The sequence below is a fragment of the Rhinoderma darwinii genome, chromosome 2, assembly GCF_050947455.1.
Source record: "Rhinoderma darwinii isolate aRhiDar2 chromosome 2, aRhiDar2.hap1, whole genome shotgun sequence".
NCBI classification, from domain to species: domain Eukaryota; kingdom Metazoa; phylum Chordata; class Amphibia; order Anura; family Rhinodermatidae; genus Rhinoderma; species Rhinoderma darwinii.
Window position 1 is genome coordinate 412,225,927 of NC_134688.1, and position 14,864 is coordinate 412,240,790.

Sequence of the window (14,864 nt, forward strand, 5' to 3'; positions counted from 1 at the left end):
CTGTTTGTTGGACCCTGTAACTAAGCCTAAGGTAGGCTTAGATACAAGGTCCAGCTGACAGTAATTTTATACAGTATAAGCTGGGGCCCTGTATCTAAGCCTACCACATGGTAGGCTTAAAGGGGTTGTCCAGTCCCTAAACATTGATAGCCTATCCTCATGATAGGCCATCGATAGCTGATGGGTCGGGGTCCAACTCTCGGGGCCCCCACCAATCAGCTATATTGAAGGTGGTGCAGCACTCGTACAAGTGCTGCTTCCCCTTAATTTCCCTTACTTGCTCCCACTGTGAATCGCTGACACGTCAGCGATTCAGTGTGAGAAAGTGACCGGAATGAAGGGGAAGTAGCGCTCGTTCGGGTGCTGTACTCCCTTCAAAACAGCTGATTGGTGGGGGTCCTGGGTGTCGGACCCCGACCCATCAGCTCCATTAGACAGTGGTATTAAACTTACCCTCCTCTTCGGCCACAGCGGAGGTCCTGACTCCATCCAGGGTCGGAATGTTGTGCGCAGTGCATAGCGTTGTGATGTCAAGTGCTGCACACAGCGCTGTGACATCAGGACTGCCACCGGAAGGAGGAATGTAAATATTGTCAGTCACTATAGGAACGGGGGCCAGTGTCATTTATTACATAGGCCCCAGTTACTATAGTAACTTTTCATTGATGTGGTGTGGCGGGCTGCGGGCCCCCTGGATTCGGGTCCCGGTGGCAATTGTGACCACTGCGACCCCTATAGTTATGCCACTGGGCAGTATGTTACGGTAACAGGTATGTACTTCTAGTAGCCAAAGAGTCACAAAGAATTTGTGTGCTGTTTGATGAATAGGATCGCTGAAAAAAATACAATGGACTCATAGTTATAAGTCCGCTGCATTGATGAGGGGAGCGCTCCCTCAGGTTGGCGATTGACAGTCTGTCCTGTATACAGATGTGTCCGCCCTTACCTTTGCTTGGATGTGGTTAAGGACAAAAAAATCTCATGAAACAAACTCAATACAATATCGCGACATGGTATTTGAGTCAGTAACAGGCTGTAATTCACATCACAACCGTTGGGCGACCATACATAGACACATATAGCATAGACATCTCATGCCAGAGTATTGCAAAATCATGTGTTTCTTTTAAAGCTGGTCATTTCGTGCCACACATCCCAGGATATGTTAAGATAAGAGGATAGGTAAGGAACGACACATCTGTACGTGCATATATGGCGGCCTTGTAGTCATCGCAAAGGGGGTGGGGGGAGAGCTCCCCTCATAAATACATCAGACTATGAGACCGCTGTAATGTTTTAGCGATCTTATTAGTTAAACGACACAAAATGGTTTTGTGTAATTTTGGCTAATAGAACTATGGACCCGTAGCTGTAATATGCTGCCCTTACATAGGGCAGCATATTAAGCTGACAATTCTGCTTAATTAAGATTTCTGCGTTTTCCTCTACATTACTCTAGATCAGCATTACTTCAGCCCCCTATAAAATTAATACCTCCAACCTACAGGCCCAGACTGTTTTGAGCCTTTCGAGGAAAAAAAACTTGCATTTTGCCATTTTCTGGTGTAACTGGGATCTGCTTCAGTAAAATTGAATGATTGCCCTTTTTGAGGTTGATATATTTCTTATGTTAGCCAATCACAAACACTTTATGTATCAAACTGTGTAGAACATATAGGAATTTGGGGCCCTTTACACACTTAATCTCAAAAAGGATGAACCCCTTTTGCTAAAAGGTTTGAGCAAGCTTTTTTTTGTGGTTTCACATCCCACTTACACGGACAGCCACCTCTATGGGCCATTACGGGTATTTATTTTTGGTTTCTCACCTGTAGTCCTGGAATGCCCATTGGCCCAGCAAGTCCTCTTGGCCCTGAAAGTCCAAATGTCATCGTATATATTAGACATGTTACATATATTCATGTACGTTTATTAAATTTCTTAACTCTTACTTGCAGTTCTTAATAGACAGTAGGAAGTTGCTTATAAAGTGGTAGCAGAGTTACTGGGCCCCTGTGCAGTTGCACACATGGCATGTCTGCCATTAAATAGAAACATTATCTGGGTCTGTTGACATAACCAACACAACCATAATATACAATTTTATTTGCATAATATTATATGATAATGGTGTAATAATATTTATAGCAACATTATTAAAGGTTTTATGTCAGAAAATATTTATTTATGTAAGTAGAGATTATATAGTGCTACTGACAAGTTACATTGATGACTTTCTAAGTAGTATAGGGACTTTATTAAGAACCTGTGTCTGCACTATATTTTACTGTCCTCCATGATTTCAATTTTGCATTGAAGTCAGGAAAAGTAGACTTTGCTAAACTACTCGTTTAATAAAGCCAAACTATAGTAATTTCTACATTTGTCTTTTAAACATTTACATTTGACAACTAAAGAGGAAAGAAGAACAATATAAGATCACAGTATATTTATTTTACCAGGGGGGCCAACAGGCCCTGGTGGGCCACGAGGTCCTGGAAGTCCAGAAATTATTGTATCTGTAATAGTGGATACCAAATGTGGATCTCCATCTATGAGAGAAAATATAATGGAACTAAAACATATAAGTCATAAACATATACCTTAAACAATTGATATGATACATAATATTTACATACACAAGTCCAATAATTAGTGAGGTTCCATATAAAATCTAATGAGCTTCATAGTAAGAGGACAAATACTCACTTTCTCTATCTGAATTAGGCTGTAAAGAGTACAAAACACCCGCTGGTAAAGAGATGGGAGCACCTGGTGGTCCAGGTGGCCCTGGAGGGCCTGGTGGTCCTGGAATTCCAGTTTCTCCTTTTGGCCCTTGAGGTCCTGTAGGCCCTTCCATAAAGTGAAATAATGATAAACATACAGGTTTGGCTTTTTTACAGTGAGTCGTACTAAAGATATGAAATGTACAAAATCTGGTGGAAATATCCATTGGCGTTAAACTTTTCATGTTAATAAACATTTTTAAACAAGATATGTTTTGCATTTCCTGTCCTCCTTTCCCATGTTAAAATTAACAATTACAAAAACTATTCCGATCGACTAAGAATCTGGAAACGCCTTTGATATTTTATTTACAGTCGAAATAGGTTTAAGAACCTGAATCTGTTTTTTACAAAACTAATGGCACAATGGAAAGTCTTATGATAATAATGGAGTCTCAAGTTTATATTTCTTTTGATATCGTTTAACACTTGCCTTTTAATTCAATATTATTTTGAATGAATTTGATATGTTTGTGATCTTGAATTTTTGTCTGTTATACACTTCAGCAATATTTGAAAACAATTGAATTTATATTGTTCATCGCTGTGTCAGGAGAGAGAAGGGTTGTGCTCTCCACATGAGCAAACAGGTGGAGTTTACTAATACCCCAAAACCTCCCCTTAGCAGTTCAGGACAAAACATTGAGTTAAATGAAGAAATATATGTATAATTCCCTATGCAGTGAGCTTCCCGTGGTGGTCACTGCAGGCATAGTGAATTTAATTATTTTACTGGATGTTGTGTAAAGAGGATTTGGTGATTTAGAACTCTGTAAAATCTCTTACTCTGAACCGCAACACCAACCACCATTCATCAGCTTAAACCATAGAATAATAAACAATATAATTATATGATATTAGGTGCTAACCACTAAACCACCCTAGACCACTAGGGATATTAGATAATAATCCATAAGCATAGTAGACCACCACAGGTAATTGGTGCCATTATAAACCCCTTCATTACCCTAGACACCAGAGATACTAATTATCTACCACTAATCCAGTCAATACTCTCAGGGATATTACAGGAATACTATCACTAACCCCTATACAGTATGGAGTATATCAGGTACCTGGGGGAGCAGCAGCACCAGCGCCACCCACTTCCCCACGGTCTCCTTTTGACCCAGGTAAACCCATAGGTCCAATTGATCCAGGTGGTCCCGGTATTCCTGGCAATCCTGTAAGAAAGATAAAAGAAATTTGTGAAAACATTTATATGCCTTTGCTGCAAATAGAGTATGTGCTTAAAAATCTCTGTGTGGACAAAAGGTTCTCTATAAAACTGTCCAGTGGTAATTTACAAGCTGTGACTTCATCATAATTTTCCCCCCTCAATATTGAGAGGGAGATAAGCGACTGCAAGATACAATTACACGCATAAGCGCTGCATAAGCCATTCAGCGCCTTTAAATAACGTAAACAGCGTGATGACGTAATTGCGCCACTTAGATCGTTGATAGGCGCTGATTGGCAGGGCAGAATGCCTTACCCTACTACTCAGCACCTTTTATTGATGAAAGCGGCGCGATTACGTCATCGCGCCACAAGTGCGTTCAGCCCCAGTAGACCTGCTCAGAAGAGAGCAAGCCTGCATTGCACGAGGACGGCGTGGGAACAGGATCAGGTGAGTATGTAAAGGTTTTTTTTCTGTTAAAAGTGTGAGAGGCTAAATGTAGAGCACTATCTACAGGGCAGGGGGCTATATGGGGGGCACTATCTAAAGGGGGGTTATATGTGGGGCACTATCTACAGGGGGGTTATATGTGGGGCACTATCTACAGGAGGGGCTATATGTGGGACATTACTTACAGGGGGCTATATGTGGAACACTATCTACAGGGGGCTATATGTGGGGCACTATCTACAGGGGGGCTATGTGTGGGGCACAATCTACAGGGGTTGGTATGTGTCGGGCACCATCCACAGGTTGGGCTATATGTGGGGCACTATCTACAGGGGGTTATATGTGGGGTACTATCTTCAGGGGGGCTGTATGTGGAGCACTATCTCCAGGGGGCTATATGTGGGGCACTATTTATGGGGGGCCTATATGTGGGGCACTATCTATAAGTGTAGGTATGTGTGGGTCACTATCTACAGGGGGGCTATATGTGGGGCACTATCTACAGGGGGGCTATATGTGTGGCACTATCTACATGGGGGCTATATGTGGGGCACTATGTACAGGGGGCTCTATGAGGACACTATCTACATGGGGCACAGTGGGACACAGTGTATGGTGCTATTATAATCAGGGACACAGTGTATGGTACTATTATATTTAGGGGCATAGTGTGTGGCACCATGAGAATTTTATCTTCGTTTATAGGTGCATAAAAGTTTGAAAAGTGAGAAGCTGTAGACATCTGAGCGGAAAAGTGTAGAAATGGGCTGTGGCCAGGAGAAGCCATCATAGAGGTCTGGACCGGATGGAGAAGAAAAGAGAAAAAAAAACCACAACTAGAATCTGAGAAGACGTCACCTGTGAGTCACTCAATGTAAATGTTTATTCTGCCTCTAATTAGTACTGTAGTCACTGTATGATCTGCAGCGACATTATAGGTGGTACGATTTTTTTTGTGAAACAGCAACTTCCAGCATATCCTTATCATTGTTTGGGCCATGCTGGGAGCTGTAGTTTTATGCCGTACAAACCTATACGGCGAGGGTTGCACTAAATTGAGCTGTATTTGTGCTGAGCTTTGTTCTGGTGCTGTATATATGTACTGAGCTTTGTTCTGGTGCTCTATATATGTACTGAGCTTGGTTCTGGTGTTGTATTCATGTACTGAGCTTGGTTCTGGTGTATTTATGTACTGAGCTTGGTCCTGGTGCTCTATTTATGTACTGTGCTCAGTTCGTGTATTTATATACTGAGCTGGGTTCTGGTACTGTATATATGTACTGAGCTCGATTCTGGTGTTGTATTTATGTACTGAGCTCGGTTCTCGTGCTGTATATATGTACTGAGCTTGCTTCTGGAACTGTATATATGTATTGAGCTTGATTCTAGAGCCATATATGTCAGAGCTTGGTTCTGGAGCTGTAATTGTATAGGATATATTTATAATAACAAAATTGCAGGGCAGATGGAATTGTTTTCAATTCATTGTATAATTAATGGGAAACTGTCTGGTCGTTTTAACCCCTTGAACAGCCACAATGCGGTAATATATGTCCTGACAATATTTCCAAACATTCCCTTGTATGGTTTTTTCAGATGCAACAAAATATATAAAATCAACTTTTAAAACGGCGCCCACTATATGCTAATTACACATTAAAGTTTCATGGGGCGGTGCCACTATACTGAAGAGTCACATAGTCCTGCCTCCAAACCCACCTTTCCATGGTTGATTGACATCCCTCTGGCTGTTATACATCACTACCAGTATCCACCAACTTTCTTGGATGCGCCATTGCCTTGTACTACTTGGGCACGCACAGTGCAGCAAGGTGAACTCTCCCTGGCTTCATCACTGCACCGCGCATCCCAGGGGAGCACAAGGCAATGACGCATCTGCAAGGGTTGGAGGAGGCTGCTAGTTATGTAGAACAGCCAGGGGGATGTCAATCAAGATCTGGGGGGCGCCATTTCAATTTTTGCCTCAGGCAGCAGAAAAGTTAGAATCGGCCCTGCCCCCAGAGACCAGAGAGTGACAGGGGAGATGGTAACAGAGTCTTAGCTGTGTTTATAGTGATACTATCCCGCCTTATTTAGGTCTACAGCAGTACAATAGAGCTGTCATTAACATACCCACCTTACTAATAATAATGTGATAACTCAGCTCATTCTTTCCCAGTCTATACAGCAAAGATGCAAAGTGAGCTAGTGTCCAGGTCTTCAAAAATGAAATATAAAAATTTGTACATGTGGATAGTCAGATAAAAAAAAACACCACCACCAAAAAAAAAAAAAAAAAAAAGACTTGATTGATAAAGACTTGATAAAGTCTTTATTATGATAAAGACTTGATTGTAATAATGTGTAATTTTCTGATAATGCATTCTCTTTAAGCTAATGTGAAGGCTGGCACAAAGTGAAGACCTTATAAAAATACTGGATATTGCTGTTTCTTTAAGGTTGTCATGACTACTAGCCTAGCTTCTGGGTGGCTCTGGGTTGAGTTGCAGAGCCAATCTAATTTCTCTGTTTTCATCCTATCAGATTCTAGGGTGGAGTATTTAAGTTTGATCAGTTCTTTCATTGTTGCTTGTGAATTTCTTTGTATGCAGTTTCTGATTAAGCTCCTGGTTACACCCTGTATCGCATGACTATTTGGATTCTTGGAACTGGACTTCGGCTATATCTTTATATTAACCCTATGGCTTACTGATTTTGACATTCTTCTCTCGGCTGGTTTTGACCTCTGAAACTTCTGGCATTCTTCTTTTTACTGATTTGGACACACTCTCTCCTGGTTGTATACTCTGTTGCAGTTTACCCTCTGGCTGTCTGGTTTTCCATTCTGGTATTGCCTGCATTGCACCTCCTGTCCAACACCGTATTCTGTTAATGCAACCTGAGTTCTATGCAGCCAAATCTAACCTGCCTTGCGGTGGGCTCTGGTGAGGACCATACAGTAGCCTTAGACTCTACTGATCAGAGTAGTGACGGACTTGAGGTAGCGGATTATTTGCACACTTATTCCTGACAATTTCCAGCTGCCTTTTGGGAATCGCTTACAGAGCAATTCCATAACTTGCACTCTGGGGGAATTGCTCAACTAGTTATTCCATTACTGCAGGAAGCATGGTGTAGTCTGAAAATTACTGGATTTTTTAGTGTCTTCACAAATTTTTATTTTTTTTCAGTTTATAGAAATATTTTGTAATATTAAAAGAACTCTGCACTTATTATATTACCTCTGGTCTTTTTTTCTTCAATATTTTTGGAACCTATACAAAGGATAAAAACACAATAAGTTTTAATATAAATGTGAAAATACAAATAGCTTTTTTAAATGGGTACTAACATACAGGGGCATGCAGTGATGTATGTCGTATGTAGTAATTTAATTGTAAGTGCTATTCTCTGATCTCTCCTTGTCCAACCTCCATTAAAGGCAAGTGTACATTTGTTCTTGACGGAATCAATAGCGCAGTCGTCTGCGCTATTGATTCCGTCAAAACAATGGAACCGTTACAACGGTGACAAACAGAAACCTTTAGCAATGTTTCCGTCAACATCAATGGTGAGGGGAACGGAAGCTAAGGTTTCAGTTTGCCTTTCCGTTGAGGGGTTAACCCGGCGGAAACCTCTGACGAAACCCCTCAACGGAAGGGCAACGCTGACGCGAACACAGCCTAAGCGATGAACTGCTATGATGTATAGCGGGGAATAATCTAATAACTGATCACCAACATGGATTCATGAAAAACAGGTCATGCCTAAACAACATACTTGGTTTATATGAGGAGGTAAGTGCAAATCTGGATATAGGTAATTGTGACTGATATGATATGTACAGTATATCTGGATTTTGCAAAAGCATTTGATACTAAACCTCAAAACAACCTTGTACTAAAGCTACAGACGTAGGGTCTGGGGGACAATGTATGCACATGAACCTGGTTAAGGGACAGAAGGGTACCACAAGGATCTGTTTTAGGCCCAATTCTTTTTGATCTCTTTATTAAAGAGGCTCTGTCACCAGATTTTGCAACCCCTATCTGCTATTGCAGCAGATCGGCGCTGCAATGTAGATAACAGTAACATTTTTATTTTTAAAAAACGAGCATTTTTGGCCAAGTTATGACCATTTTTGTATTTATGCAAATGAGGCTTGCAAAAGTCCAAGTGGGCGTGTTTAAAGTAAAAGTCCAACTGGGCGTGTATTATGTGTGTACATCGGGGAGTTTTTACTACTTTTACTAGCTGGGCGTTCTGACGAGAAGTATCATCCACTTCTCTTCAGAACGCCCAGCTTCTGGCAGTGCAGACACACAGCGTGTTCTCGAGAGATCACGCTGTGACGTCACTCACAGGTCCTGCATCGTGTAGGACGAGCGAGGACACATCGGCACCAGAGGCTACAGTTGATTCTGCAGCAGCATCAGCGTTTGCAGGTAAGTCGATGTCGCTACTTACCTGCAAACGCTGATGCTGCTGCAGAATCAACTGTAGCAGATGTGGCCGACACGATGCAGGACCTGGGGCAGGAAGTGAGTGACGTCACAGCGTGATCTATCGAGAACACGCTGTGTGTCTGCACTGCCAGAAGCTGGGCGTTCTGAAGAGAAGTGGATGATACTTCTCGTCAGAACGCCCAGCTAGTAAAAGTAGTAAAAACGCCCCGATGTACGCACATAATACACGCCCAGTTGGACTTTTGCAAGCCTCATTTGCATAAATACAAAAATGGTCATAACTTGGCCAAAAATGCTCGTTTTTTAAAAATAAAAACGTTACTGTAATCTACATTGCAGCGCCTATCTGCTACAATAGCAGATAGGGGTTGCAAAATCTGGTGACAGAGCCTCTTTAACGACTTTGTGGATGGAATTGATAGTAAAGAATCAGTTTTTGCTGATGATACAAATTTTGTAGGATACTTAAAACTCCACTTTATTGCGAAATATTACAGAAAGAAATAGATAAACTTGCAGCATGGACAAAAACATGGCAGATTAATTTTTATGTTGATAAATGCAAAAACAGTATTAATGAATATACATTAAATGGAATAAAACTAGGGATAACAGAACAAGAGGAGGACTTGGGTATTCTGGTTGCAAGTAAGCGAAGCAGCAGTACTCAATGTCAAGCAGCACCTGCTAAAGAAAATACAATTTCAGGGTGTATAAAAAGAGAGATAAAAACCCGTAAGTCAAACGAAATATAACCCCTCTATTAATCCCTTGTAAGACCACATCTGTGTTTCAGGTTTGGGCTCCATATCGTAGAAACCATATAATACAAGGAATAGGAGATCTATTTTAGAATAAGAGGCTAGAAAAATTAGGCTTGCTCAGCTTGGAAAAAATATGCCTTAGAGGTGATCTTATTGACATGTCTAAGTATATTTGTGGTCAATACAAAGAACTGGCACCTAATTAATTCTTTCCAAAGGCCTTACAAAGGACCAGGGGACGTTCATTGCGTGTGGAGGAAAGGCGTTTCTGACATCAATATAGGAAAGGGTTCTTTACAGTTAGAGTAGTCAAACTATGGAATGCCCTACCCCAGGAGGTATTAATAGCAAATAGTAGGTCAGGGCTAGATGCTTATCTAATGATGAATGGCAATGAGGGTTATAATTAATCTAGCAATGAATGACATATAATTGATTAAGAAAGGTTGAACTTGATGGACTTGTGTCTTTTTTAAACCTATATGTAACTATGTAAGATGACGTAAGGAATAAGAAAGCATGTGAGGCAAATTTATCATGCCACATGTTCCATTTTAAAAGGTTTGGTGCCATTTGCTGCATTTTCACCAATTGGTAAATTCATGTGTAATATGACAATATCGATAAACCCTCTCTCTGTTCATCATTCTTAGGGCCTGTTCACATCAGCATTCGGGTTCCGTTCTTTTATTCTGTTCAACCTTTCCGTCAGAGGAACAGATGAACGGAAGCTGAATGGAAACTATTGCTTCCGTTTGCATTACCATTGATTTCAATGGTAATGCTTCCATTTCAGTTTGTTTCAGTTTGTTTCCGTTCCGTAAAGCTTCCGTTTTTTTTAATGGAAACGATAGCGTAGTTGACTACGCTATTGTTTCTGTTCGACTTTCCGCACATCTTTTCCTCTGATGGAAAGGTTAAACGGAACGGATGAACAAAACCCAAACGCTGATGTGAACAGGCCCTTAGTGTGATTATGGTCAGTGACCTTTCCTTGAATCACACGAGAAAAAATAAAAGCTGAATGGTATAAAATGGTGCTTGGAGTTAACAGTTCTAACCATTCTCTACTATTATGCATGTTCCCACCTTGTGTAGATTTTATTGACTTTCTGAATATGCCCCCTGGGCTAAGTAGAGGAATGGCATCTGGCAAGTAGTCCTCATTCCACACTGCTGGGCTTCTTGTGATGGGCAGGTCATTTTCTGATAGTTTGTCTGCTGCTTGCAAAGTGATAATCTTGAACGAACAAATAAAAATAAAAGTTTGATTATATTCTAATAATCTACCATACCCTCTGTAGATAAAATATGACATGAATATTACTGCAATTACCTGTAGATAGGAGTTACATTTTATGGCCAATTTTTCACCTATGTGTAGATATGTTTATAGGACAGCTTTGTAAAATGTGCTTATAATTTTGATTACAATAGCATAAATTAGAGAGTTGGGGAATCTAATGCTGATGTATATTCTTCCATATAACAAGACCTTTGCCACTAATAAGGTTTTCTACCACTTCTCCAAATTCTAAATTAAAATAATCAACATTAGAACGTAAACTGAATATCCACCTTTTAACACCATGTCAATTTTCGGTCCAGCATTCTGTGCTGATCAATTTCATAATATAGCGGTTGGAGCTCTGTTGTTCTGATATGGAGCTCCAAATCCAATACCTATAAGGCCTTATTGACACGAGCTTTGAATACATCCGTGTGATGGCTGTTAAAACAATGGCCGTCACACAGACGCATGTTTTTCAATGGGGCCGTTCACACGGCCGTTGTTTCAACGGACCGTGTGAAGGGTCCGTTGAAAAATAGAACCTGTCCTATTATCTTCCGTTTTCACGGATCCCTCCATAGGCTCAAGTCTATTGGGATCCATGAAAACGGGACCCGCATTGGGGCACATCGGATGTGAAAAGCTTCAAGTTTTTCACGTCTGGGTATCCCCACTCTTGTGTGAATCTAGCCTAAAAGAATAGAAGGTTTACATTCTTCCTGCCTGCAGAGTCACTAAGAGAAGCCTTTTAATCAAACCACATACTATTTTATTATTGATTTCAATGGAAAAATTGTTTCAAAAGTAATGTATGCAGGCAGCCAGAATTGTATTATTTAATTCTATGTCTATGAAGAGGATGTGGACCTCTTTTATAAAGGTATGTTAAGAAATATATCTATTTGTAAATATTTACTAGCCATTATGCCACAAAGATTTTCTCCTTTTGTTATTAAAGGGATTTTGCCGGGAAAAGTCTTCTCTGGCCAGACAATGTAGTATTACATGGCAGCCATTCAAGTCAGCTCTATGTTCTGACTCACAGAGAGGTTCCTGAGCGGGGGACCCCCCCATGACATCTGTAGATGCCCTTATAGGGCATATGGACTAAGGTTGTCTTCATGACAACCCTTTTAGGATATTAGTAACTTTCATTTAATCTGTCAATATAGTTTAATAAGTACCACATTGTTGTCTAATATAGTACTAATATCCTTTATTTATAGTTCCACTAAACATTTCCTCACAATAAAGAACAAAATTTCATATTAATACAAAATGCAGTAAAATTAAATTAATGCAGTCGACCCTCTGAAAGAGTCTGACCATGTACTATATTTTTTTAAATGGAGACATCTCACAAATCCACAAGGACTGTTACGCATTAAAGTCAAGGAAAACTAAAGAATACCATACAGTATACGCTTAGAAATAGTATAAGCAAACTGGCAGTTAGTGTAACGGGTTTGGGCAGTCTTATCGCTAAATAATAATTATAATAATGTAAAGAGCAATTTTTCATCTATGATTATCTTATGAATTCACTAACAAATCACATTAAAGAATAAAAGTGATCTGACTGCTTGAGGATCACCTGGAATCCATTTGGTTTGGACATCTATGCATGTGTCTTAGTTGAATGATGATCCTATCACTCTATTCTTAGATCAAGGCAAGATCAGACCTTGTTTGTACAGTCAAGTTATGAGAACAATATGTGTCTTTTCCCCCCACTATGCATCAATATGAAACATTTAAGAAAGAGGAGTTCTGAAGGATGATAACTAAAGACATTGAACAATCCCTTATGAGTCACGGTTATCCTATTTATATTTAATTTCACTTTCAGAAATGCCTCCCACTGTACGGCCATCTGCTTGTTAAACTCTTCATGAAAAGCACATGGTCACTATTTTACAAACATGGCAAAATACAACACTGCTGGTTCGGGATTTTAATGGGCAATCAGATACGAATGTAACCAGAATAATGGAAGCCAACTAGTGATTCACGGATGGCAGCATCCTAACCCTTCTCTGTTCTTACTCAGCGTAATTTACCTGACAACACAATTGGCAGCGATACCAGTTGAGATCAGCCGCAGGACCATCCCCTCCTTCAATACTTGGCACTAATAAACCACCACAAAAATAAAGCTGTACACTTATCTGCTGCACTAAACTGAAATTATGCCTTATCATTTATTAAATGAGTTGTCTCTTGAAGACAACTCCTGTCCACATACCCTATTAGTTCATATGGCCTTCACATGAGAGGTGTCATCCACTTTGGACTTTCCACAGTGTGGAGGGTTGCATTGTAACAGCTTTGGCTTCCTCGATGGCTTACCGACCGGTCCATGCATTACGTAGACGGATATTCATTTGAATGGCCACCATAATAGCTGATCGCTATGGATTAGAGAAGCCAGACGCCGCACCAGCTTCGAACTAAAATGGGGTTGTTTTCATGAGACAACCTCTTTATTGCTGTGTTTTTGCTTTATTGACTTTAATTGGGAAAACCATGAATAATCCACCACAAAACCACAACGGGTAGAAAATGCTGTATTTTTCAAAGATTGCAGAACGGTCAGATTTTTACAAATCACATTCTCTACAAGGTTGTTGCTGCCATAATTTACTGCAGTGACCAGAATGCAGCAATAATGTTAAGTATGAACTCAGTCTAACCCTCCTATAGTTTTAATTTTGGATCTAGGAAGGTTGGCTGGTAGGAGTGGTCTTTGACAGTGATTTGCCCGTGATATCTGAGGATCTCCTAATATGGACACTGTCGGCTAGGCTGCCGGTGGACACCACTGACATATAGAATAGTGTATGGTATATTCAATGTACTTTAACAGTTTTATTTGATATATTGATTCATAATAGTTATATATCTAAGCATTTGTAACCAGGGGAAATTGGGGGTATGATCAAATTCATAGAGGCGGGGCTAAACTGAAGCTTACATCTAAAATATTTAGAATACTGGGTTAGTGGTATCTATACATGGTATTTTTTAGTAGTGTATGTAGTAAAAACCTAAATGGGACCCAGAACCACATTTTTTTTATAGTGTTACTAATAACAAATTTAAAAAAATAAAATAAAATCCCCTTTGCATGTATTCAGAAGAATGTCAAAGCTTTCATATTATGTCAGTTATTTATTTTTACCTGTACAAAAAAAAAAGTACTTCAAAGGACATTCAATAACTAAGATCTTGGGAGAGCATGCCAAAATAGTCATCCCGAATTTCCAGGCCTATCATAAAATCAAACCTGAGCTGAAGCTGCGGAACCAGTACTTGACGTGGTTGTTCTGTTAGCATTGAAATGATTGTGTCAACCTGCAAACTATGTCTTTTGCATATGTTGACAATAGCACAACTTATCCACTGCAGTTACTTTCAACTATAAAATCTTCTCTCCAAGCTGGACACAAGGGGATCTTCTGGTGAACAAAAACTGGGTTAGGAATTCTAGCCTGTTTTTTCATGGATTGTTGAACAAAAATACTAGGAAAGTACAAGATGCGTAATATGAAGGTTTAATTTGTATGACATATCTAACTTCTGAATCTGATATAGCCTATTGCATGTCCGCTACATTTAGCTGCAGTGCAACAAAAGGTTTTCAGTTAAAGCAGCACCCTGGTAATTTTTTTTATCTTTGTCCCCGTTTGGAAAGTACAATCAGTAAAAGGTAGGGCTGGTAATCCTCATACCGGGCGCTTTATTGCCGAACTACCTTCTCCGTTCCGGGCTACTGTTATGTCACGTGACACGCAGTGTGTATGAAACCTATGGTGTCTGTGTGTTACTTTCTCTATGCATTCTTTTGAGACTCACATTGACCGTCTCATGGGAATGCGGCTTGGAACGGAGAAGATAGTTCAGCAATTAAGCGCCCGGTAACAGAAT

General features: G+C 40.1%; 1 protein-coding gene across 1 annotated transcript in view; it reads right to left on the reverse strand.

Annotated features, from left to right (window-relative positions):
* The window catches only part of COL26A1 (collagen type XXVI alpha 1 chain), a 382,105-nt gene that overhangs the window by 11,840 nt on the left and 355,401 nt on the right, over positions 1-14,864 (reverse strand). The window contains exons 5-10 of the mRNA XM_075850816.1: positions 10,736-10,886; positions 7,659-7,691; positions 3,863-3,970; positions 2,710-2,853; positions 2,460-2,552; positions 1,830-1,873 (exon numbers count right to left, since the gene is read on the reverse strand). Of these exons, the coding sequence (XP_075706931.1) occupies positions 1,830-1,873; positions 2,460-2,552; positions 2,710-2,853; positions 3,863-3,970; positions 7,659-7,691; positions 10,736-10,886 (573 nt within the window). The remainder of the gene's footprint in view (positions 1-1,829; positions 1,874-2,459; positions 2,553-2,709; positions 2,854-3,862; positions 3,971-7,658; positions 7,692-10,735; positions 10,887-14,864) is intronic.